At 38.6% G+C, this 27,529-nt stretch overlaps 1 protein-coding gene across 4 annotated transcripts; it reads left to right on the top strand.

Annotated features, from left to right (window-relative positions):
• The first annotated feature begins 64 nt into the window (after nucleotides 1–64).
• Nucleotides 65–26,904, top strand: bin1b (bridging integrator 1b). Of its 4 annotated transcripts, XM_080878182.1 has the most exons (17): nucleotides 65–511; nucleotides 12,128–12,208; nucleotides 12,696–12,750; nucleotides 13,359–13,453; nucleotides 14,964–15,059; nucleotides 16,182–16,289; nucleotides 17,917–18,002; nucleotides 18,082–18,157; nucleotides 18,236–18,291; nucleotides 18,391–18,435; nucleotides 20,817–20,859; nucleotides 21,344–21,493; nucleotides 23,338–23,358; nucleotides 23,645–23,905; nucleotides 24,139–24,192; nucleotides 24,322–24,423; nucleotides 25,702–26,904. In XM_080878182.1, the coding sequence occupies exons 1-17, from the start codon at nucleotides 431–433 to the stop codon at nucleotides 25,801–25,803; spliced, it is 1,512 nt and encodes a 503-aa protein (XP_080734308.1). In that variant the 5' UTR covers nucleotides 65–430; the 3' UTR covers nucleotides 25,804–26,904. The 4 variants fall into 4 exon arrangements, with proteins under 4 accessions (XP_080734308.1, XP_080734306.1, XP_080734305.1 ...); XM_080878179.1 differs by lacking the exons at nucleotides 23,338–23,358; nucleotides 23,645–23,905 and having other exon boundaries at nucleotides 74–511; XM_080878180.1 differs by lacking the exons at nucleotides 18,391–18,435; nucleotides 23,338–23,358; nucleotides 23,645–23,905 and having other exon boundaries at nucleotides 72–511.
• The last annotated feature ends 625 nt before the right edge of the window (nucleotides 26,905–27,529 follow it).

Here is a 27,529-nt window from a genome sequence, read left to right as displayed (position 1 = left end):
AATAGGGCCGTGCGTAAAGACGGCAACACAACTGTTGCGCGTATGCAACAGTTGTCGGCTAATAATATCAGCCTGCTGCGCCTTTAAGAGGATGACTGAGGGGAAACTTAATATCTCTCCATATCGAGCCCAAGTGTGTCTGTCAATTACCAGTTAGAATCGAGAGCAGGACGATTTCTGAATCTGTTCCTCCTTGTTCACCAAACTCTGTTAAGTTTTTCTGTTTTAGTTTTACTAAACGCAAATAGGATTAAATTACGCATTGCACCTTTAAGAAGCTGTCAGCAGGATTAGAGTTACGCACAGCGAGCCAAGTGTCCCTCCGGAGGGGTTTTACGCACCGTCGGCATCCAGAAGAGGCACAACTTAAGCCGCACTCCTTCTTCGCTGGTCCTGACACCAAAGGGGAGTCCTCCACGCCACGCGCGACATGGCCGAGATAGGGAAAGGGGTCACCGCCGGGAAACTGGCCATCAACGTCCAGAAGAGGCTTACCAGAGCGCAGGAGAAGGTAAGAATGGTCAACTTTTCATTCAGCCGATCAGCATAGGAGGCTCGCATGGCAGCGGGACACAGTGTCCTGGCGTGAAACTGGATCCCATAACTTTGTACCTTCAAACGAGGGAGAGTTAACGGACTACAAAAAAAGGTTTTCTCTAAGGAAAGTTTCAGTTTGGATCAGCCTGTCCCATTAAATCGACTGCAGCGTCGTAATATATTCACCAAACATCCAAACCGCATGTAACTGTATTTCATAAAATATTCAGAGATTTAAAACCTTTTTAATAGCATCTTAAATTCCACAGTATTAATAAATGAAAACCTTGAGTTAAAAGTAGGGCCTGGGATGGCCCTCCCCCTGAAGTATGATTTGAAATTTGATTGCTCCCCCTCAAACTTTTGTTGTCATGTCAGGGCAACTTAGCCACAAGTTACAGAAGGACAAATGGTCCAAATCCCCCTTTTTTGTTTTGGTGCATAATTTTAAATGCTCTTTTCCGGATTATAAAAGCAAAACAATAAGTTTCTAGGCTTGAATGTGGCACAGTAACATTATTTTACCACTCAATGGAACAAAATGTATTTCCAGGTGGAACCAGACTGCTCTTTGTTCCTTTGCTCCTCCAGGTTGAATCTTTACTTTTGCCCTGTTTCCTGAATTACTAAAAAAGCACTTTAAATAGTTTTTACAGTATATGAGGTAAAATCTCCAGTAGCATGAAAGATCTCTTAAAAGGCTTTTAACTCTTAATTAGGTGGAAACTATAAACTGTAGATAAAAGATGGATGCAACCACTTTGACATCACCCAATTGTTTGGAGCCTTTTGAACCCTGAAAGTTAGCATTTAAGCTGTTTCCATGGTGTTTTTAGGAGGCCAGAATTACCATATATGGATGAGAAGTTTGAATGCTGGTGTTATTATCAAACACTGGCAAGCTATGTAGAGTTTAAGGTGGTTTTAAGGGGTAAAAATGTCATATATCATGGAAGCCATCTGTGATTTGTAGTGCTCTAAGATCTTTAACTAATGTGAAAGTCCAGTGTAGCCAATGAATGGGTTTAAAAAGGGTCCAAGATCATATACAAGGGTGCTCTTTGTGGTTAACACCCATTACAATAAATGTCAATCGGCTAATCATTTACTTACTATATTTATCACTCAACTGTTTGCTATTAATGACAAACAGCAGAGTTATATTAAGAGTCTGTAACATATCAAATTGGATCCACTGTACTGTAGAATTTAAAAAGAGTTTAAAATAGACCCCAGAGGTGATTCTCGTGGTTAAAACCCATTTAAATTCCTCACAGTAGATTGAGGGGTTTTCCAAATATTAGCAAGTTAATCCCTTATTTATCAGTCATGGGTCGATTTATGGCACAGTTAGAATACAGTTCAGTGATAGTCTTAAAGACATTTGAAATTAAGGTAAAAATGAGGTGGTTGTGGTATTTAAATAACAATTATCAAACTGCAATATCTCAAAAGTACTTTCAATGGTTTAAACTATAGTTTAAATGGGCTTAAGGGGTAAACTGTCAATAGTTTGGAAGCCACCAGTTACTTAATTAAAGACAATATAGCATTTTGAGATAAAAACAATGTGGATCCAATAGACTGCTTCATATTTAAGTATTTTAGATAAAGGGGTTTAAGGCACAGAAGAAAGTTGAAGTATGAAGTATTTTAAATCAAAGAAATTATTTATACATGCCAGCTACCAGACTGTAATATATCAGAGTGCTTTAAATATACTTAAGGCACAATTGAAAGTGTTTTATGGGGTAAAATCTGAGCCATTGGGATAAATTCCTTATTTTGGGGGAACTAATAGATTGTTTTATATAAGCGTGTTTTCATTAGGTTTTAAACAAGTTAAAGGTCAATTTTACATTTAGAAATGCCCCTTTATGATTAAAATCCTTTAAAATTCCTTAAAATAGATTGAGGGGTTTGTCACATATAAACCCCTCAGCTCGGAATTTATGGAATGTGACATGTCCTAACATTTAATAATATTAAAATATTTTAAATAAAGAAAGTTGTAAAGTATTTCTAAAATATGTCAAATCTGTCTTTTAAGGAGGTTAACAGTATTTCATTGTGATAATTTTTTGTCACCGTGCTTGTAATTGGTTTTTGGGGAGCAATCTAGGTGCCACTTTAAAAGGCTTTAAAGTCTTTCATTAAAAACAGAAAGAAAAGAGGAGAGAAAATAGTTGTAAAAGTGACCAAATGAAACCTGATCAACAGTCTGTGTTCAGCTCTGAGTTATTATTGTCTGCACTAATCACTCTTCTTACTTAAGCCTGCTGAGGTCTTAACCTCTAATCACCTCAGGGCCACACCAGGAGTGCTGTCAGTCAGTCAGTCGTAGAGATTTCACATATACTGCAAATCTCAGCTGCTGAGTCTTCAAGATTGCCTCCCCAAAATGACACAAGCGTGCAGCCACGGTCACTTTTAAATCTAGCCACCACAAACCTTTTGAAGCCATTTTAGTTTTTGAGTCCTAAAAGTTAAAATTTCCTCAAAATATAAACACAACAAATTGTTCTTGAAAATCAGGACCAGAAATTGGGTGAAGAAGTTGTTCAGTGTTGGTAGTAGGGAACTGTGTTAGCTTAGCATAAAGAATAAGGACACAGGCCAACAACAATTTATTCAGTTGAGCAACACAGATCACACATTTTTATTGTCAGGTTTGACTTTGCTTAATCTTCTGCTGAGTGTTACGTGCCAGTGGTGAGAAAAATATAATGTATAGTCCTGGAAAAGCAACAGGAGTTCTCCAGAAAGACCGTAGCTTTCAGTTTTCTGCATTTTTGTTTGCATATTTGTGACACTTTAATGTTTCAGATCATCCAAAACATTTTAATATCAGACAAAGATAACCAGAGCAATTACAAAATGCAGTTTTTAAATGTTGACTTCATAAGGGAAAAATATTTTCCAAACCTACCTGCCCCAGTGTGCAAAAGTAATTGTCCCCAATACCTGATAACTTGTCGCACCACACTTGGTAGCAAGAACTGCAATAAATTGTTTTCATCAGGTAAAGATTTTAAAAGCTGTGGAAGTATAGAAAAAAAAGCTTATAATGTTTCATAAGTAAATATTGTGCTAAGTGAAAGTGGGTAAATTGGCATACAAATAAAACTCATATCTGGAAAGAGCCTAATCTTCATTTGTTTATGTTCTGTCATGTTCTCCTGTTGCAGTGGTGGATGTTTATATTAATCATGCTCAAAGTTTCAGATAATGAGATCAGTCTATGCATAAGTAGCTCTGAAAACCAAAAGCTCAGATGACAGACTACCCTAATTTCTACATTTCACACAGTTATTTTCTGCTTATGGATCCGTGTGATGTAACAGAGAGCACATACCATGGTCATCTAAACCACAGAAGCCCCACCCACTTGCTGTTTGAACCTTCTGTTTGTGAGGAGTAACAAGTCAGAAGAAAACTTTCTTAAAGAGGGAGGAGCTCAAATGACTTGTTTCAGACAGAGGATGCACTGAGGGAGTATGGAATAAGATGAATAAGGATTATTTCAAACCGGGACTCATGCAAAGCCCAGGTAAAAAGGATAAAGAGCTGGAAATGATCAGAATAGGTCCTGATCTTTCTTCTTCTGCAGTGGTTTAATGACACGGACCTATAGCTCGCATGTTCTGTTCTGCTTTGGGATGCCACCCAAGATTAGCTGTCCTGACTCCTCGGGAAATAAAGGAGCAGCTGAAAATTTGGATGAAATATGACTATTTGAGGCTCAAGGAAATGTGTTTAGCTTTGCTAGAGTGTGCATAAAGTGCACCTGAAGATCATGGGATCCAAAACATAAACCAGTTTAACCTGAGGGGAACATAAATGTGTAATTAAATCTGTTGTTATTTTGTCTAGTAGACGCCAACATCAAGCAGCTGGAGTCAGTAGGAGTCCTCCACAGGGGAACACGAATAGAATAACAAAATAACTTCTTATGTTGGGAAAAAGTTTGTCTCATATAACAAGAAAGTTTAAAATGAAATTACATGTCATTATATTAAAAATGGAGCAAATATGTTTTTCGTACTTTTTCATAGCAACACTGGCTATATGGATGCATAATTTAAATGGTGCTGCCCTTCTGCTGTTTGAGCCACCAGAGCCTGATTGATCATTTCTCTTGAATGGACTTTAAATAGCAGCCGCTGCCACTGTCGCTCGCTGCTGAATGAAGTGGCATCCATGTCCTATGTTCCCCGTGTCTGAATGGGAGAGCTTATTTAGGTGGAGGGTACTCTTTAAAATGAGAGAGAGAGATAAAGTCCGGCATGTTCAAGAGAGCTTTCACCTATCAGGCTTCACTTGTGTTAAAGTCATCAATCGGGCAAAGAGTAATCAAGTTAAAATATCAGCACAGGGTTTTTTTATCCAGCTGCAGCAAACTTGATTTGATTGATAAAGTGGCTTTAATTTCTAAAGCTGTAGTCTGTGAATACACCTGATCAGCGACTGAAATTTTATTATATCCAGATCCAACATTCAGCTCAAACACCAATAAATGAAGCAAGCAGACAATGAATTATACCTCAAAGTCAAATTAATCAAATCAAGAGTATTTGTTAAATTGTTTAAAATGGTTTAATAACTATTTTTTATGATTTTATTTTCTAAAAAACTAAAATACCAGCACATATGAAAGTCCAATCAACTTTCTTAATAATATTTCTGGTACACCAGGTACCAGAAATATTACCAAAAAGTCTTTGGCTGATTTCAGTGTCCAAGAGGAAAACATAGTGGATTGCATTTTAAAACACAGGAAATACGTAGTTTGTTTTCTGGAAATTCATCTTGGCATTCATGCAGCAGAAGAAATCAGAAAGACCGCAGCTTTTTCTGTCCCTGAGCTTTCAGTCTTTGAGCTGTGGTGCGGTGAGTAAAGAGGAAGGTCAGAGTATCATCTTCCCGCTGAAGGCTGGCAGCCAAGGCGGAGGGGAGGTGGGGAGGAGGGAGGGGCTGGCTTCAGCTGTCTGTCTGCTGGCACGCTGCCCTCCACGCTCGCTTTACGTTGTTAAACTCCAGTGTCTGTCCTCCCATCCACAGCAGAGAGATCAGACTGTTTTTAAATATGCAGACCAAAATCCTGCAGATTGAAACTTTACCTGAAGCAAAGGAAGAAGAGACGCTTGTAAAACTGAGTGATTCTTATACACTCAAAAAATATGAATGTCCAAATCGGTTACTTTGTACGTGTAAATTTTACATCTAATATTGTTACATATGCACAACTTAATGGAATTTGGTATATATTCAGTTTATAACAAGCATATTCTCTTTAATTATTCATTATTTAAAACAAATAAATAAAACCTTGATTTAATATATTTCAAATGCATTTTACTTAAATGTTTATGTTTAAAAAATGTTTTTTTTGATGTACTATAGAAATACATAAACCTCAAATGTATACACCGACAGAATACCACCTGTTGCATTAGCATTATGAGCATGCTAGATACGATTAAAGCTTACTACAGTTAATCAAGCCATTAACCATGTGAAAATGGTGCAGAGCTTTACAGAAATGACCCCTTAAGTTGTCCTTTCTGCTGCAGACAAAGCTATGGAAGATTTAAAGCTAAAAAAGCAAAACACAGGCACTTTTTGCCATTGATGAATCAAGATTTTGCACTTTTATCTCAAACTTTTGAGGGACTAACTGAAAATTCTGAGAAAATACTGCTTAAAAGCTCAAATTTAAAGACACACACACACACTCTACTGCTGCACCTTGGGTTCGACTCGGGTACCGGCCGGGTGCACAGTAATAATTTGATTCGGACCAGCTGGCCCAACAATCCGGAGACTTTCCTGGGTGCCGCCATGACTGTCATAGTGATATAATATCATCCAGTCAGCTGTGATGCATAGCATGCTGGGAAAATTCTCCACAGATGAATCTGTGAGCGTAGTGGCAGTGGAGGTGGTGCTCTTTAGAAAACAGCTGGAGACCTGTTGTGGCACTTGGAGTCAAAGAGGACGCAACCTGTGACACCAACCAGTGCCCTAATGTTTTGTCGACGCCCCCACCTGAGCTCCCTTCTCCTCACCGAATGAAAACTTTATCCCAAATTTCTTCCTAAACTGCTCTACATGGATAGTTATTCCCACCTTTAAGTAATTTTGTCAAACTGCCTGAACTACAAAGTTCAGCGCTACTTTAGTTTAAAAAACAGGCTAAATACTGATCATTGGTTCAGTTTTTTTCCATAGTGGTACCATAACCATACCAACTCTATTTAAGCCGAAGAAAAGATTTATTCATCACTTTTATTCATCACAGTTATTCTAGCATTTATTCAATTTAAAACATCAGCTACTCACTCTGTGATTTGAAAGTTTGTTGGTTTTCTGAACTGTCTGCTTGTACGTGGTTACTTTAAAGACCTCAGTCACCATTTTCTTGTGAATGCTTGAGGCTCAGGTTTCAAAAGCCTTATTGCAGGATCTGGGCTATGATTGAAAATGCTGTTTTCAGGTTTTGAGGCTCTGGACTTGAAAAAACAAAAGATTTGACTCTAAATTGCATTTGGAGTTGGGAAGCAGACTGACAACCAATTTAGTCAAAAGGAAAAGATACAGCAAAATACTGTGATTACACAATTGGCAATAAGGATGAGGAAAAGCATTTTAATTTCCATGAAACTGCTTAAAAAATGCAATGTTAATAGAACTGTTACCTAATGATAACCTAATAATGTGGTTATTCATAATAATAATAACAAGAAGAACTAGAATAATTACTTCATGTGCACCTCCATCAAGTAGTCATGTCCAGAACTTTAGGATCTAAAATATAATTTTTCATTCTTTTCTACATTTGTGCTTCTTATCAGCAAATCAGCCCTTACCTTTTGGCCTTCATCATGGTCGTCTTCATCTTTGGCTTTTGGCCATGAAATTCTAATCAGTTCACCCTCCGGTCTAAAGAGTAAATTTAAAATGTTTACATCGGACTGAAGAAAGACAAACATACTCTGATTTTTATTTTCATATTTTTAAAATATGAAATTTAGAGTTGTTATAAGAAATAATGGGGAAATAATACAAAAATTATTTTAAGAGTGTTTTCATATTTATTTATAGTTTCCTTCCTTCTATTGAATTTTAAGGAATAATGAAAATGGTATCAACAATAAATAAATCACAGTAATTAAAAGACGAAATTCAAAATATACTAAAAATTTAGAGACACTAAATGTTTTAAAATGTGTTTTTCTTTTGCTAAAATGTTACAAAAAACAAAAATAAAACCAGAATGTGAGATTTTTAAATGAAGTATTTAAATGTTAAAGTCATTTATCTAGATAAAAATGACTAAACAAAATTAGTTTATCTTACAAATTAATGCCTAATAATAAGTCCACTAATTTTAGCTCTCTAAAATTAGTAATTTGATTCCAAACTTACCAAACCTCAAAGTTGCCCTGCTTGGCTTGAACACTTGTCCTCCCTCCCACGACTCCCAGCATGCCTTGCTGCTATGGGTGGGGCTCATGGGAGGGTGAATCTATATTTAGCTGCCCCTGGACCTCCTCTTCGTCACTCTTAATACCCCTCAAACTCCCTCTGTGTGTGCTCCGGGTGTATTTTGGGGAGGTTGAAACTCAACACCAATATGCAGTGGACAGTAATGACACACATTTGTACATCTGTCTTTGCGAGGACGTTATGCTGCCGTGATTATGAGCCGAAACCTAAGACTGTGTCCTGAAACAGGTCTTTGGAGGTTTGTCCCACTATGAGGACTGACCAAAGTGTCCTGATGTAGTTGGAGATTTGCACAGGTCCTCGCAAAGATAGATAAACCAGCACAGTCACGAACCATTACAGAGCAAAACTCGGGTTTGATTCATGATTTTTTTCTCTACTGACCTGAATGGACCATGACTTTTATGCTTTTCTTCAGCGTGCATGTTTTAGATGAAGAACAAGTTTTTCCTGATGTGTGATGATTATATTCTTGGAGAGTTATAAACAGACTAGTGGGGAAGTCCCCTCTGAGTGTTGATGTTGGTTTGTGTATCCGTCAGAGGATTAGGGCGGCAGGTGGCAGAGGTGTAGGTGTTGTGGATGCTCGTCCATGTGCTTGCAGTCAGTCATCTGATCAGATTAGCTGCTGACCTTCAACTAACAACAGAAGAAAAAAACTGAAGCCAAAAGATGTCACTTATACTTATCATTACTAAGAAATTCAGTCAATAAATTGTTTAAATTACCTTTTGAACAAAATAAGAAACTATAAAATGAAAGCACTTGTAGAAACAAATTCAGAAAGTAAGGGAAACATTTAAAAACTATCTAGAAAATATAACTGAACAATAGTAGAAACTGTTTAGAAAAGATCAAACAACCCAAAACATACAAAAATCCAGAAATTCAATTATTATTAATATTAAAATTAATTAAAAAAACCTTTTAATTTTATTAAAATCATTAGAAAATAAAACTAAAAATATATTTATATGAAACATAAAACAATACATAACTAAAAAGTAGCAAACATCATATAGAAAGAAAATTGAAAAACGTCATTTCAAAAAACTGTCGGGTCACAGGACACAGAGGCTTTGACCTTTGACCTCACACATGCTGACTCTGCCCTAATTTTAAAAGATGCCATAGATGAAGTGAATTCTCTTCTAAAGATGTCTCACACACAGCACTCAGATGTATTGTGATACAGCTGGTTCATGACTTATAGAAGGACTGGAACATGAATCTGTTCTCACTGTTTTGTTGCCATCAGTTTGCTTCCACCTGTGTTCAATTTCAGCTTTTTGTTTCTTTTGTCTGGGTTTTTTTTTTTCACTGCTTTGCATTTACATTTAGTTGGGTTTTTTTTTTCCATTGGTTTGTGTCATTTGCAGTTTATTTTTAGTCCATTTATTTCTCTGTCTGTGCTCAGCTTGAATCTCTCTTGGGTTATTATGTGTCTCTTTCCTGTCATTTAGTTTCTGTTTGCTGTAGTTTTTGAATCTGTGTCTATTTTTTCATATTTTTAGTTGTTTTGTAAAGTTTTCTTCACTTTGCGCTTGTTTAGTATTTTGATGTGCATCTCTTTTTGTTGTTTTGCATCCTTTGTGAATTTTTCTGGACATTTTTCTTTTCTTTCTGGTTATTATCTTTCGCTTCATTTTTGCACCTCTTCTCTTGCTTTGGGTGTTTTTCGTATTCTGGCATGCTGTTTGGCTTTGGCAGCAAACATTTGGCAGGTTTTTCATGAGCACAAACACACATACTCAAGTCTACTGGTCAACCTCAAATGCATCTTCCTTACAAATGTGGCACCATCTAAACAGGCCATGAAGCAAAGTTACAACAGATAAATAATCGACCAAACAGTAATGTCCGTAATTCTTACATGTGGTCCCTTTGTGTCTCTGCTTCTGCTTTTGCACCTGTCTTTAAAATTTTCTCTGTCCTTTTTGGTCATTTTTCATTTTTATTCTGGCTACTAAACACTTTTTTCTTTACAGTTATTTAGTTTGTACTTTAGTTTTCTTGGTTATTTTCTGTTTGTTTTTTTCAGTTTCAAATGTGGTCATGTTTTGTGTCCATGAAAAAAATTCATATCTCCTTTTTTGGGTTTTTTTGCATTTCATCTAAACAGGAACTATTTGGCTTAACTTTTCTTCATGTTTGTTTGTGGGTGTTTTTGCCTCTTTCTATTTACCGTAATTGTCGGGCTATAAGCCGCTACTTTTTGCACAAGCTTTGAACCCTGCGGCTTTTAGTCAGGTGCGGCTTTTCTATAGATTGTCCATGATTTTTGTCATATCGTAAGACGATTTGTTTTGTTTGTTCCGCTGTTGTACGGCACTACGTTGCCTGGCGGAAGGATCGGGGTTCAAGAGTGGTATGTTGGTCACATGTCCATCCGCCAGGCAACATAGTGCCGTACAAGTAGCGCGAAAAACAAACTTCAAAGTAGCGCTACGCGTTCAGCGGGAGTCGTGGATGATGAGCGGCGATAAACTTGCGAAAAGCACGTTGTGCTCAACTCTACCGGTGGATTCTGACAGCGTGGAAAAGTGTGCAAACATCCACGATCACCAACGGATTTCGAAGGGCTGGACTGCTGCATGATGAAGAGGAGGACACCGCCACGGCCCTTCAGAGGGTGTTCGACTCCGACACTGACAATGACAATGAGGATTATCTTTGGTTTTGAAAGTGACAACGAAGGAAAGAAGCTGAGAGTGGATGACGAAGCCATCCTGAGCCTGTTCGTTTCCGACACTGGAGAAGAGGACTTTGGTGGTTTCAGTGCGCAGGAAGAAGAGAAAGATGGTGAATGACTGAATTTTCTTCTTGTTAAAGCCGTGTCACTGCACCTGAGCCTAAAAGGTAGTCTGAATCTATTTTTCTGGTGTGCTGTAGGTTACTGTTATGTACTACATGTGTTACTCATTTATGAAGCACAGCACATGTGCAAATATGTACCCATAACTTGTTTTTCAAAATATTAATAAAAGGGGTGTGTCTCCAAACAGCCATCTCTTTCCTGACAATTCGCTTTGTGCATATTCTCTTACATATGACAAGTCAACATTGAAACACCTGCGGCTTTTAGTCAGGTGCGGCTAATGTATGTACAAAACAGGATTTTCCCCTGATTTTAGCTTGTGCGGCTAATATTCAGGTGCGCTTTGTAGTCCGGGAAATACGGTATGTTAAATGTATAGTTTTGCATTTTTTTGTATCGTATTGTGATGCATTTGCATCTCTTCCAGGTTGTTTTGTGCTCATTTTATACGTGTTTATGTGTATTTTGGGGTTTTTTTGGTGTGTAACTTCCAGAGGGTGCATTAGGGAATCCTGTACTACCCAATTCTTACCTGGGTACATTGCCATGGTAACTAATGGTGTGCATACCTAATCTTCTTGGAGCGGGTTGTAATGAGCATGACATCACTGCGTACTGTGCAATCAAGTCCCAGGTGTAATATTACCTGGAGAATATTTTGGATCTCTTTACAATTAACTGTGAGGGTCTAAAGTTTTTTTCAATAGCATCTAATGTCTTTGTGTTTCCCTGATGAGCATCAGTAACAAAGGTAAAATCATCCATTTGTACTTGTGGACTTTCTGTCAAATTTGCACATTGAGCCTATATTTGAAAACTGTTGTATTCTTTACCATTAAACACCACAAACACCACAAAGGCTGCAACTGAATGAATTATGGGTATATGGTATGTTGAACCTACTACTTAGTAAACTGCTTTCCAACTTGAAATTTAAAGTGAAATTTAAAGTGATTCACTGGCACACAGGTCCCCTTAAGTCCTTGGGCTCCATGGATTTGCTGTGTAAACCTGTTTTAGTCCTTCCAGGACTAAATACCCTAATCCTAATTCTGAGTTCAAGCTGAAATTTAAAAACAAGTTTTAACTCAGATGTCCTCGCTGAAGCTGACACACACAGCTGGTGTTAACCACAGACGTCAACTGGCTATGACAGTGGCCTGAAAATAGACCGCTACATACCTCCACTTATAGATCTAAAATAGCCACAGAAATAAAATGTGTGACTAGATCAATCACCGTGTCCTCTTGTGTTCTCTGCAGGTCTTGCAGAAGCTTGGCAAAGCAGATGAGACCCGAGATGTTGTCTTTGAGGAGATGGTGGCCAACTTCAACAAGCAGATGGTTTGGAGACATTTTTAACTTCCGCACCGCTGATGCTGCTGATGCCCATAAACTGCACTTGTTAATGTCGTAACATATTTTATCATAGTGCTTTATTTTAGTTTATCCTCTAATTAGCATTTATAAATAAATCTGCTTAGTAGTATTTTAATTAGATTAATAATAGTTGTTGCAACTCTTGTAATTTTCCAGTTAATATTAGTGCTAGGCAGCATAGAAGAAACATAACATATTAAACTAAAGTTAAACCTAAGGTCATATGCTTTTTAGCATCCCTAGCACCTCAACTGTGACTTCCTGTGTGATTTACCCTTCACAATAAAGTAACATTAAAGGAACGCATTGTACTTTCTGTTTCAGTGGGAGGTTTTTTGTTTTTTTTTTGCTTGAATTTTATAATTGCTTTTACTAATTGTAGTTTTCATTTTTATTTACATTCAATTTTTGTTTTAAACATTGTTGTTGCTCACTGTGCTTCCTGTTTCAGGGAGAAGGCACCAAACTGCAGAAGGACCTGAAAGCATACCTGGCAGCAGTGAAAAGTAAGTTGGCAAAAAGGCTACAAGCTGTGCTTTAACATGTATCATAGCGAAGCAGCTAGTTTGTTTGATGCTGAATTCTCCAGTCGGTTCATATCACTTTTTAAGTCAATTGTAACCAAAACATGCTGCACACAGACACATTTATTATGGTTTCTTGAAGCTTTGATATAGTCTGTCTTTACAAACATTTGTGAAAGAATGGGTCGTTCTAAAGAGCCCACTGAATTTGAGCCTGGCTGCAACAGCATGTCACCATTACAACAACTCAGTTTGTAGATACTCCACAATCAACTGTGAGTGCGGTTACTGCAAACCGGAAGTGTGTAGGAACAACAGAACTCAGCCACAAGGAGATGGTATTTAATTGACTAGTGGACTAGTTGTGCATGTTTCTACTACAAAGAGATGTTAAGTGACCAAAAAATATGGATCAAAGTGATAATAAAGACACAAAAAACAGACTCAACACGAGAACACTGCAAAACAACAAGAGACAAGCAATACTATGAGAAACGAAACAAAATGTAAAATTACAATCAAGAGCGTAAATTATTTTTCTCTGGTCATCTTGTGTGTAATTATGTGTGTTTTTTCTGTTTGTGTTTCAGCCATGCATGACGCGTCGCGGAGGTTGCAGGACTGTCTGGCGGACATGTACGAACCGGACTGGTTTGGCAAAGAGGAGATGGACGCGCTGGCTGAGGTGAGACAGGAAATAAAAACATCTCACCCGAACTGCTCTCTTCTCTGTAACAGCATCCGTTCATTAGCTAAATGATATAGCTGTTTGATTATAACAAAAATATCATAAAAACTTCAGTCTATGGAGGGCCATAACCACCAAAATAACACAAATAAACAATAAAGATGCTATTCCACCAAATATGAAAAAGAAATATAAAACACTTGTGTTCCTGTTTATCTATTTATTTACTTATTTATGTGTTCAATAATTTTTAAAAGGTGGCTGTGGTCCTCCATACATTACTGTATTTCTCTTGTGTGACTCTTTCTTCGATGGCTTTTTCTTCTTTTTCTTCCCGCTAACATACTTAATTTCTTTTTCTTAACTGCATGGCTCTCTCCTTCCACCCTGAAGGAGTTGATAGAGAAGGAGATGGACATTAACCTGGAGGTAAAATATAGAAAACTTTGAGTGTGTCCCACAGATCTCATCAGGACAGATTGTTTTAAGAATCAAAACAGAGAGAAAATGTCTTTACTTCTACCAAAAAGCTCAGACTGGTGAGCATTCTTGAATTTTTAAACATATGACCGATGGAAAGTAAAAGCTTAAAACTAATTCTGGTGATCATTGTGGGACACGCTGGTGAAGTAGGGGCTTTTAGTTTGGTTTTAGTGTAGACTCTTTAACAGACTTTACTGTAGCGACATATCCAGAAACAACCTAGAATAGCTGTCTTAAAAGCATTTAGGATCACTTTATTCTGGTCGGTAGCAGATATTTAAAAGTATGCAAATCATCAGAACGACTGAAAAACAACGGCCAATAACCATTTTAACAGGCAAAACAACAACAACTAAACACTGTGTAAAAACTGTGAGCAGCACTCTAAACTGTAGCTGTTCAATGAACAGGATTTCAAGGAAGTACAGGAAACAGTCAGGAAAAGCTGGGAGTTGATATGGATTTCCAGTTTACTTTAGTTTTACAAGCCGAGAAAGCTGGAAGCTCATGGGTCCAGGTGAGCCTTTCAAAGTAAATGAGCAGTGACCTACATAAATGCAAATGCAAGGCAGTTCACAGGTTGTTAACCTCTGGAAATCAGATCAATTTTACACTTGTTTACAGGTTAAAAAATGGTCTTTTCATGCAATAAATAGACACAGGGGACACCAAATTAAGTGCCAACCTTTGGAGCGGCAGTACTTCCGATAGCCACTAGAGACTGGCTCCAAAGTGAGTCAGTCCCCAGAGCATGTTAAAATGTGCACCTTCACAGCAGAAATGAGCATGTTTGCAGCCCTCTACCAATGGCATTTTGGTCTTTGTCTTAATATTAATTTAAAAAAGGCCACAGTTACAGTTACTATTATACCACTATAAAAGAAAATAAGTAGGTCCCCCTGAATCATCTACAAATTAAAATGTCAGAAAAAATAGAAGAATAAGTGCCGTGGAGGATGTATGAGTGAGTAAAAAAAAAGAAAAAGAAAGGTAGATGTTTATGTAATTGTGTTATGTGTTTCAGGATACAGACACAATGTGGTTGGATTACCACCAGAGCATCACGGACAAATCTCTGCAGGACATGGACATGTACCTCTCTCAGTTTCCTGACATCAAGGTGAGCATGTTTCTGAAAATTAACCACAGGACAAAAACAACTGCTCATGTTGGCTTTTCTAAATAAAAGGTGTTTGTCATACTGTGTTTGAATAAAACGCAGTGTTTGAAAGATGTAATCAAACACCCACTAAACTTGCAAGTGGATAATAAAAATCTGAGTGTGTAGACGCACTGGGATTTAATTTGAAAATCCGCTTTTCTTGAAACTTTAAAAAACTGATAATTTGCTCCTATATTAAAGACATCTCTTACACATGTAAACACTACTTGATGTTGCATGGTGTGCAGTGTGTCCTTAAAAAAATTGAGGAAACTGGACAAGTCGAGGACAAAAGAACAAGTCTCAGATCTAAAAACTGTCTCTGTCCTGTCCGTAAGTTCACTGTTCACTGAAGCCTCATCAGAAATGGTCTCAGTGGAAGGCTGGCTGTCAAGAAGCCATTTTTAATGAAGGCAAACAGGGAGAAAAGGCTGAGGTATGAAAATTACACAAGAGCTGGACTGGACTGAAAATCAGTGGAAACCGATCTGATGGAGTGATTAATCCAAAGCATTGTCAGTATGTTTGGAGAAGATCAGCAGAGAGGTACAACAGTGCGTGTCTACAGCCATCTGTAAAACACGGTGGAGGCTCTGTCATGGTTTGAGCTGCATTTCAGTCTGTGGTGTTGGAGATCTTGTTAAAATTGATGAATTAAGAACTCAGAAATGTACCATCAGATTTTAATCCACCATGCAAAACCATCTGAAAGCATTTGATTGGCAACAGCTTCATTTTCAGCATGATAGTGATATAGTAGTAGTAAAATCATATCTGGAAATAAAAACACACAGTGGAGCACTATCAGTCATGGATTGGCCTCGACAGAGCACGGACCTCAACATTATTGAAGCAGTGTGGGATCATGCTGACAGAGAGCAGAACAAATGTTGACATAGAATTGTACAAACTCTGTTTTTGCCCTATATGCTGTATTTACATGTATGTTTGCATGTTTCAATAAACATGTCTCTATTTCCTCACAAAATATAAATAAAATAAGGGCTGAGTTGATACTTTTGCACAGTATTGTATGACATTACACCCTTTAAACATATTTAAAGCTGTGTTCTCCTGCAGGCTCGTATAGCAAAGCGCGACAGGAAGTTGGTGGACTTTGACAGCGCCCGCCATCACTTCACCTCCTTGCAGAAAGGCAAAAAGAAGGATGAGGCCAAGATCGCCAAGGTAACCGTCACTGAGAGTGTGTGCACGTTTGTGTGTGTTTGAGCATGTTTAATGGAACAGTTCAGAGTCTTTGGCTGAAGGTGGACTGACTTTTTTATGTTATATGTAATGGCATCATCAATGTGTGAAGGCAAAAAAGAAATCTTGTATTTCAGCTGGTAAAACAAAACATAAAATTTCATTTGACCTAATCATATTTTACTGATGTGCTAATCAGCAAAAGTTCCTCATCATACTGCAGGAGCACAGCCTTCACAGAGGGTTGAAAAAACACTGGTCTTTACACCACCTCGAGTCAAAGGATCAAAATGACTGTTTAACTAAATAGCGTTTGTTAAACTCGTGGAACCTCTCGCTAACTAAATCCTAATTAACATGTTTGCATTTGTCTTGAATTCTGGTTTGCTTTCTTCTCCTCCCTCCCTCTCTCTCTCTCTTGCATGGTGTGTGTGGTTAGCCAGCAGCCCTGTTGGAGATGGCGGCTCCCAGCTGGGCTCAGGGTTTGATATCAGCTCACCAGGTGGCTCAGACTAACCTCTCCTACAACCAGGTGAAACTCTGGTTCATCACTGACAACCCCCTCCTCACCTTGAAAACTGTAACCCAGGTCCTTTGACATGATCAGCATTGTGAAGCGTGGAGTTATTTCACAGCAACTTGTGACAGACAAGTCGTCAGCCAGTGAGTCAGCTGGGATTCTCCCAGCATCAGATCGATGCTGCCAGATCTGTCGGATACTGCCGGAGTACAAGAAAAGCAGAGGCCTCTGAGAAAAGTAAACAAAGTCGCAGAACTTGTTACTGTTGCTGCATTTCTCGTCCTCTTAGCACAGTATTGTAGATGGCGTAAAAGATTGAGACCTCAGGTCCTATCCACATAGGTCTTTTGAGAAATGCCACTTCTTTAAATGTTTTACCCTGCATCATCATTGTGTAAAACAAGGATTTTTTCAAAAGTGTATGTGTTTATCTTCTTTTTATACATCAGTCTGTGTGTTGTGTTATTGTTTTTATGCTTCTGATTGGCCAACATTTATATACAGCTTGATTTAGATGGGCACACAGTGCATTGGTGTGCTCTTGTCAGTTCAAATAGCAATTCTTTAGCCAACAGGCATATCCTGGGTGTCTCTTCTTTCTGACTCTAATAGTGACCATAATTTACAATTAATTTGGTGTTTTATGCAGTATGACCTGAGACTAGCGACTGAGACCTCAGACTCACCAGGAAAGTGACTTAGTGAGGTCATAAAGGCCCCGTCCCCCCTGTCCCCCTCCGTTCTAGAACAAAAACAGGTTTAAGACTCTTCCGTGGTGGTTTCACTTTTCAGACCTGGAAGCTACATTGATCTGTGGTTACTCATTAAAATGACTCTGCTGATCATGTCTGCAGGCCTTCATTTTAATTTGATTCCCAGTCAGCAGTGTTTGCATTCTGCTTGTGTCATCTACACCCTCGCAGTAGCTCCTGTATGAAACCCTGTACTTGCCTGCATGCTTGTGTGCTTATGGAAAACTCTATTTATTTAGAGATGTGTTAAAGACATTGAAATTTGCCATTATTAACTGTGTGTGTGTGTGTGTGTGTGTGTGTGTGTGTGTGTGTGTGTGTGTGTGTGTGTGTGTAGGCGGAGGAGGATTTGGGCCGAGCTCAGAAAATTTTTGAGGAGCTGAATGTGGAGTTACAGGACGAGCTTCCGGCACTCTGGGACAGGTCAAAAACTGTCGATCTTCTTCATCTAAATCTTTTTTGACACCTTAGATCAAATTTTTAAAAGTGTGCGTGTTTGTAGGCGTGTTGGCGTCTATGTTAACACATTCCAGAGCCTGGCAGGTCATCAGGAGAAGTTCCACAAAGAAATGAGCAAAGTGAGTCAAACTAACTGATCAAATTGAAGTGAACGCTGATCAGTTTGTAATCTACACGCCCTCTGTGCGTCTCCACAGCTCAGTGAAAACCTGAATGACATCATGACCAAACTGGAGGAGCAGAGGCAAATCAAGTAAGCTTATAATATAAAGTTATAATAATAATTTAAAAAAAAATCAACAACATGCAAAGGAAAGGAGAGTAATGTCCATCACGATGCCCCCTGCTGCAGAAAAGGTGCTACTGCAGCGTCAAAGACAGAAGACTGTGCAAAGAGGTAAAATCTGTTGCTCTTTAAGGCGTCACCTGGTGGGAAACAAGCTGATGAGCATGAGTGTTTTTCATGCAACCACCTGCTTCATGTCTGAAGATTGAAGTGATGCATGTGCTTGATTTTGGCTACAGACTGTATATAAAAGATGGGCACAACATCCTCCTGCTTTTCTGGTTGATTATCATGGTCACTGACTCAGAGGTGCTAAAATATAGAATAATAACATATAGTATCTATATAGTACAAAAGCATTCATCTAAGCTGTGCAGGAGTTATCAGGTGCTTCCACCAGCCTAGATTGGAACCTGTATGTGGGCATTCCTCCATCTCTACATTGCAAGTAGGGCTGGGCCATATTATACCGTTCACGGTAATACCGGTATAATGTTAGGCAACGATAGGAAAATGAAATATCGCGATAGAATATGAGTAAAACGCACATGCGCAGTGCCTTTGTTTTCATACGCACACGGCCGATTGTTGAGTGAAACAAATGAACCAGAATTGGTTTGTAAAAATGGTGCAACTTCAGTGATGTGGAACTGGTTTGGTGTTTGTCCGTCAGATACACGACAAAGCACATTTTTTTTGCAGAACATGCAAGCGGCCGTCGTTATTGTTGTATTTGTCGGACTAAGATGCTCTTAAATCTGGGAGTAATCTGGGTTCTGAACTCCGTATGCTTCAGGTCAAACAACACTGCAGCATCACTGAGAGTTAAAAACTGTCTAAATTCTTTCATCTTTAATAAAACGATCAGCATTGCTGCTTTACCAGGTGTAACTATGAAGTTTAACTCCCAGGCATCCATGAAAACAAAATGTATTACATTAAACGGAGTTAGAAGTTAGCAGGAAGCTAGCGGAAGTTAGCTCGCTAGTTTCGCTAGTTACCTAAACATGATATAGCATGTTCTGACTGAGAGATTTCTGAAAAAATTCAAAAGTACAGCTCTGCTATCACTTCCAACATAAATGAAGACAGGAAACTAAACAGCAGTGACGTTTGTAGGGTTACTGAAGTTGGGCTAGCTGGTATATAATGATGTGCTACGTGATCGCTAGCGACACAGCTATGTTAGCATAACATAAACAGTGAAGCTGGAGGACGAACACTAACACTTTTCCACTTATAAAAGTTAACGTTAAGGTTCCTGATAGTTAGAGACAAATTCAGTCACATGGCAGGATGCTGTAAACGGGGCGATCGTGGCTCAGGGGGTTGGGAAGCGTATCCATAACCGGAAGGTCGCCGGTTCGATCCCCGGGCTCTCTCTCCTGGTCGTTGTGTCCTTGGTGTACTGGTGTTGGCCAGAGGGGCCGATGGCGCGATATGGCAGCCTCGCCTCTGTCAGTCTGCCCCAGGGCAGCTGTGGCTACAACCGTAGCTTCCCTCCACCAGTGTGTGAATGCGAGAGTGAATGAATAGTGCCTTGAAAAGCGCTATATAAATCCATTATTATTATTATTAAACGGACCAAACTTCAGTCAGGAGAACAACTGAGATAATCCATCCACAATACAAGGTTAGTCATTAATATACTGCAACAACATGGGAATAGAGCAGCTGCCAGAGAATTCAACATTAATGAATCACTGGTACAGAAGTGGAGGAAGCAAGAAGAATGAGTTGAATAAAGTTTGATTTATCTGACTGCTTTGTTTCGCTTAATGTGCCTTATAATCCCGTGCACCTTATGGTCCGAAAAATACGTACTGCACACTGCAGTTTAATGTTACAAAGCACCTCTTTTTAACTTCAGTGGATATTATACATGGTTATGCTCAGGATATGTCAGCCCATTTCTACTGGAAATGCCTTTTGGTTAAACTTTCAGCAAGGAATTTGCATTTGCACTGTTACATTTTTATAAAGCTTTAATGTACATAAAAACCAGCTTCTTGTTTAAGTGAAAATAAATGGTAGGTTGTCTTTTTGCGCTAGTAATGTTGTGGAGTTGTATTTTGTCTCGCATCAATTATATCGTTATCGCAAATTTTCAAATATATATCGTGATAAATATTTTTGGCCATATCGCCCTGCTCTAATTGCAAGTACACATTAGAAATTCAGCCAAACTGTTAGTAATAATGAACAAGCTGTGACCTTTTAAATCACATTAAATACTTCCTATTTGTGTTGTTTGATACCCGATAACCAAAGTCTGTGATGTCATGTGCACGCTTTTGAAATCGTGATACAGAGGTTCGTTTAAAGTTCATTGCTGCCTTCTTGTGGACATACCTCAGAACTGCATGTATGGTTTAAATGGTTTTAATGTTTTATTATTTGTGCAGAGTAATTTCCTGTTCAGGTCCTCCCTTGTTTTTCCTCTCCCCTTCATTTTTCTCTCTCTTTCTCTGTCTCTTTCTGTCTTCTCTCAGTGAGGGAGCCATCCACAATGAGTCGGCCAGCTCAGCACCAAAGGTAAAATGAAAAAATAAACAACTAAATAATCCCCAAACACCCTAAACTGAATGTTAAAAGGTTTCATAAAATCCTAAAATGTCAAAAAATAAGATGAATCCTTTTTTTTTTTTTTTTAATGTAACAAATCATTAGAGGAAGTTTTGCTGTAAACGTCTCTTTAAAATCAACTTAAAATGTGATTAAAATGATAATTGTCTCTATGAATGTTTGAATGTGTTTGCACTTTAATTAGATTGTCAGTTGTTAGTTAGTATTTCATTTTTATGATGATTAACAAACAAATTTGTGAAAAAATGAATTCCCTAACCTCTAAAGCAACATCATATTGCGCACACACACACACACACACACACACACACACACACACACACACACACACACACACATTACTTCTGTTTACTACCATGCCTGTGTCTCCCTCACTGCTTTTGCATGTGTGCGGTGCTGTGTGATTTCGATTTATCGCCTCCTGGATGTACAGAGGTCTGCTCCGCCTCCTGGCCCACCTCCCAGTCGGCCTCCACCAAGAATGACGCCATCTCCGAACCAGCAACAGCAAAATGTCAGCCCATTTGAGGATGAGCCCTCAGTGCACGACACTAACACAGACTCCACGACCACGACGCTGCAGGTCAGGCTGACTGCAAATGTCTATGTTCTGGGTACTTATAAAAAGATCCTGTATGACTTTGACAGAAATACCTTGTTAGACTAGGTCCGGGAAGATAGGAAGATAAAGTCACTACTGAGTAAAACACACTGATATGTGTTTCCATTATTAACAGGAAACTCGAGTTTTACAGTATCTGAGTGAGGAAAAAAAGGCCTGGGGTAAAGCCCTGAGGAACGCTGTAATCCCAAACCTGATTCAAAATCACTGTTAATTTAGTCTTAATGTTAGTGTTATCTTTGGTAATAAAGTGTATCCCTGCAGAAAGACAAATGCAGACTGAAAATGACAATGTCAAAATGGCACCTTATTTACTAATCTAATAAAAAAAACAACACAGAGCGCTGCACAAAGAAGGAAGGAAAAGTTTAAATCTACAAACACAGAGAATCAGTAGAAGAAAACAAAGCATATACAACAATGGCCTGATAAAGACTGACATAAAAACACCAGAATCTAACCTTCAAAATAAAACAGGAAGTAAAGTGAAATAGGGAATAAGGTTTAACTTTAGAGTGACCCTGACAGACGGGCACATCGGAGGTACATGAAAAAGGAAAAAAGTTCAGTCTTTGTAATTCATCAGTATTCATAATTTTAAAGTTTGAAATTACAAATGCATTCATTATAAAGTACCCCTCATGGCCCACCTGCAGTAACTTTAAGATCCTCTAGGGTGCAGCAGCAGCATAGACTTGAGGAGTCGCTGGTTTAAAAGAACATCAGCATCACTTAAATTATCAGACGCTAGCAAATGTAAACAGTCTCCACTTTTACACCTTCCTAACATGGATTTGGTGTGTGTATATATGTGTGTGTGTGTGTGTGTGTGTGTGTGTGTGTGTGTGTGTGTGTGTGTGTGTGTGTGTGTGTGTGAAGCAGTGTGAGCCCTGGTCAGGGGTGAACCTGCTGGACTGGGATGTGGATGTATTTCAGGCCGTTACCTGTCCAGCTCCCCAGGTGGGTGTGCTTTGCCCAGGTAAAGGGATTGTGTTTAAGTTAAACCCAAGCTCAACCTGAGGCCCTTTGCCTCCACTTTCCACCCCAACACTATCTAAGGCAAAAGACTCAAAAAGTTTATGTAAAAACAAATACATTAATTAATGGTGCAAAAAGAAAAATGTAGGGTACCGTTCAGAAGTGCAGCTGTTGTAATTCCCACTTACAGCTAAATCTGAAAAGCTTAGAAGTAAAAAATATAAATAAATAAAATTCTGACTGCATGTAACTGCAGTCTCTTGGTGTGTGTTTGGGCTTTATTTGGAAAGATCTAACCTCTTCACTGCATGTCTAAGTTCTTCCAGCTTCGCTTTGCATGCAGATCGACTGACTGGTGATGTTCATTGATTTTTGACAATAGACGGATATCCTGGAAATGTCTTTGCTGTTCTGTAAACATTTTCATGCATTCAGCTGGTTCTCCTTTGCTGTCTTTGTTTTGGATTTAGTATTTATTAGCTCTTTCCCATCAAACAAAAACAGGCTGAGAAGGCTTTGAGATGACTTTGATTAAAAGTGGTTAAAAAGCGACGATTGAAAAAAACCTCGAATGGCAATACCAGATTTAGTCCAAAAACAGTGATTGGTGCTTATATGGTTCTCTCAAGGTTCATAATGCAAGCAAATAATTGATTAGTGCATCAACAGTTTACGCAATGTGTTTGGTTTTTGAAGTTTGGCTTAGTTTATTCTTTTAAAAAGGGGCTAAATCACATGAATTGTGCACTTGAATGAATCGTTATGAAAAAGATTCTTTGTACTCTTCTGTCTCACTGCTTGTCTCAATTCTTACTGCTCCATGCAAGGAGGCATCATGGGACTCCTGGGTAAGCATGGGTTCTTTATGTTTTAATTAAGGGCTCTCTTAGAAAACCACAACTACACCTTTTTTCTTACATTTTTCTGTATTTGTGGACTTTGAAATAAGCTCTTCAATTCTTCCTTTCATGCTTTAAAACCTCCTTCCTTTTTAATACCCTGCACAACCCTGGGTCGTGACTCTTGTTACACTCTTTAAACCCAAATGCTCCTCTGCCACCCTCATCCATCCACCTACCCAACCTTTATGCTTACAAACCTGTCACAATGCTCCACAACGCTTGACCTTTATAGCAAGAACAGACTGCCACAGAGGTTGAACAGCAGTATGACGATGACCAGTATCAAGAAGAAGCCCAAGGTGGATGGGATTACAGCCAAAGCAACACCCAAAGTTATAGTCAGCCTGGCTGGGATGAGGCAGAGACGGCGGTGGGTGAGGAGGGCTGGATTGACGACACAGACTATGAGGCTCAGCCATACACCGAGCCCAACTGGGACAACGACGGTGCCAATGTGGAACAGGGGGGCTGGGGTGATGATCAATACACACAGGTAGAGTTTGATGGATTGGGGCAGGTGGGACCTCAGCTAGATGCTGAAAAGTCAAGAATCCCTCAAATCTGGGGAAAGCACCCTAAAAAGCCATCAACCTGATCTTCTTTTCTTCCACTTTGATCTACTTTTTACTCTATCATACTTCTAACCTCTCTATCATTAACCAAATGGAGCATTTCAAAGACTTCCTGAATTATATATCTTGATTTTTCTGTGTATTGTTGGTCCAGAGTGCGGTGACCAATGGTTCAGATGGCGAACTCCCTCCAGGGTTCCTCTACAAGGTAAGTGAACCAAATTTTTATGCTTAATTACAGGAAGGTAACATCCTGCACCTTCTAAAAAGATTCAGTTTTACAGACTTCATATGCAAATCAGATGTAAATGAGAAACGTTTGTTTTGTTTTCTCCAGGTGAAAGCGGTACACGACTATGCTGCTACTGATGGTGATGAGCTGGAACTGAAGATGGGAGACGTTGTGTTGGTTTTGGCCTTTGACAACCCAGATGAACAGGTCAGTTTAAGTGGACTCATTCTGCTTATTTTAGCTTCTTGTTTTTATTCTTGCACTACACTAGAGTAGCTTTGCATGATCCACAGTTCAAAATAACTTCTTTTTTTTAATCCTATACCGGAACCCATCAGTTTGCTCTCTGTCTGAAACAAGCTGATTTAGATCCTCCTCCATGTGTCATCTTTCTTTCGTTAGCAGCCCCTCGTAAACAAAAGGTTTGAACAGCAGATGGTGTGCCTGAGATGACTATATAGCACACATGGGCAAAATACAGCTTGTCCTGCTATTGAGCTCCTCATCTTGTGAAATTGACTCCAACGCCACCATGTTGAACTGCAGCTCATAGCATCAATAAGCTCAGCTTAGCGACACATTATCAAACATTTTCTGGAAAAAAACATTCAAGTTTGATTTAAAGTGACTAGCCACGTCTACTCAAACTTGAGGATTTAAAAGCATCTCACCACATCTTTTACTCTAGAACACTTTAGTGGTTCATGGTCGACTTGATGACTGTAAGGTGTCCAGGTCCTGTGGGCGGCAACAGTTGCTTCTCTGTGATCATTGCTGATGTCTTTCTCTCTTTGGCATTGTGTTAACACACTCCTGAATGCTCATGAGTAAAGCAGCAAACTACCCAAACTTCTGCGTTCATAGAGATGTTCATACTTATTGGTTGAATTTTAGATGTACTTTTTTTTCTTAGATAAATGACTTGTAAAATTGTTATTATTTATGTAGTTTACTAATAATAATAATAACAATTTTACAAGTCATTTATCTAAGAAAAAAAAATTTTTTATTATTATTTATGTAGTTTACCTGGCAGCACGGTGGCACAGTGGTTAGCACTGTTGCCGCACAGCAAGAAGGTCCTGAGTTCAATTCCAACATCAGGCCGGGGTCTTTCTGTGTGGAGTTTGCATGTTCTCCCCGTGTCTGCGTGGGTTCCCTCCGGGTACTCCGGCTTCCTCCCACTGTCCAAAGACATGCAGCTTGAGGGGATAGGTTAATTGGATAATCCAAATTGTCACTAGGTGTGAATGTGCAAATGAATGTGAGTGCGAATGGTTGTTTGTCCCTGTGTGTTAGCCTTGCGACAGACTGGCGACCTGTCCAGGGTGTACCCCGCCTCTCGCCCTATGACAGCTGGGATAGGCTCCAGCGCTCCCCGCGACCCTGAAAAGGATAAGCGGAAGTGAATGGATGGATATGTAGTTTACCTGAGGCTGTAATTACCAAATGTTAAGTCTTTGATTGTACTGTGTGTGTCTGTAGGATGATGGCTGGCTCATGGGCTTGAAGGAGTCTCACTGGTTTCAGAAGAAAGATATTTCAGCCAAAGGCGTTTTCCCCGAAAACTTCACCCAGAGGGTTTGAGGTTTACGCCACATGCAAAGTCTGCTATTCATACAATTTCCTCAGATATCTTATCTGAGACAGAAGAAGTCATGTTGTCTTTACGTATCTACCTACACACCAAAATGTATTAGCAAAACATAATTGGGTGCAAAAGTGTGTATTTAAAAAATTAATATATGTTAAAAGATGATGAAGAATTAGGCTTTATCCTTTATTGTGACAGTTTGGTAAACGATGTGCTAACGTCTCAATCGAAATGTTGTCCTGAAATTTCTTTTTGTTTTGATTTTTAACTTATTGATTTCTTCTACTTTCGGTGAATCCAAACAAAACACAAAGTGGTGTGTTACTCATATTTAAGTAAGTTAACATAAGTCATGGATGTACTGTACGGATGTCAAAATGTTTTCTTGTTTTTGGAAAAGTATGTTTTTAAAACATACTCCCTTGCATGAAGTGTTTCTTTGTATTTTCATTTTGTTTGTAATACAGCAAACACTGTGACACCAGGCGGGGACCCTCCTCTGTGAAAACAAGGCTGTGATTATTCTAAAGTTACAGGAGTCCTCAAAGAGCCCTGGAGAACACCACAAGGTTTATTTGCAGGGTTTCTGTCTTGCCTTGTCAAAATCTGTTTCAGTTTCTTGAGCTTGTAGGATTTTCAAAGGGAACAGTAGCTTTTAATTTATATTACTGGCCATTTTGAGGACACGAGATGACGTGAAGCTTACATTTTCTAATTCCCACATGGTTTTGTTTTGGGGTTTTTTTCTCTCTTCAATGATGAATGAAATGGTGAACCTTGCTATCAAACTCGGCTGTTTTTGTTTTTTTCCCTTAATGACACATTTTTTTTTTCATATAAATTTGATTCTGAATGTCTGTGCTATCTGGACTTCACTTTGTTGCTGCTTAAGCACGTTTTCTTTCATCTTTTTTGAAGTATAAATTTGTGTCCATGGAGTTCACAGAAAACTGAAAGGTTTAAAGTTTGAAAACTCTGAGCCTTTCAGAAATCTGTGCAAAAGATATTTTTACACTGTGGAATAAATAAGGAACATTTAATAATGCAGCATTTGAAGGACGGAATCAGCGTCATTAAAGGCCAATTAAACAATGTGTGTCCTGTTGTGTGTTGCTTATTAGCCCTTTATTTAAAACCGCTCTGATGCCACTCACTGGTTTGGAGCTTTGTGTTTTGTGTGTTGTTGTGGAAATTTTAAATAAACCGCAAAACCCCCAGTGTCATCATATTAACCTTTTGAAACCAGAGACACAGGCTGCTAACAAAAATAATAATTATTTATAAATAATAATTATTTTTACTTTGATATCTTATGCACAATTTTCCAATAATACAGTTTTGTGTACTTAAGTGTTTTCAAAAAGTTTTAGTCCTTCTTTTCCTAAAGCAATGATTTGAAATGTTCCTCCACCACTTTTCTCACTCGCAAATTATTTTTAGTAACGTAGTGTATAATTATGGAAGTAATTATATTTACACTTCTTCAGCCAGGAAGGAGTGCAGAAAGGTGTAGACGTCTATGGAAAGTGCAGACAAGCATCTCAAATGATATGTTTTGATCAGACACATTTGCCTGGAAACAATATTTTTGTGTTTCTTTGCAAATACTATTCTGACCTCTTAAACTGAAGAAAATCACACCCCTAATAATGCAAACTTTAAGCTGTAATTAAAACAGGTGAGCTATAAAAACAAAATTTCAAGCCTACAGATCTTTTC

The sequence above is a fragment of the Rhamphochromis sp. 'chilingali' genome (assembly GCF_963969265.1).
Source record: "Rhamphochromis sp. 'chilingali' genome assembly, chromosome: 3".
NCBI lineage: Eukaryota > Metazoa > Chordata > Actinopteri > Cichliformes > Cichlidae > Rhamphochromis > Rhamphochromis sp. 'chilingali'.
Note: the sequence above shows the minus strand (reverse complement) of the source record. Positions and strands in the feature narration are given on the sequence as shown.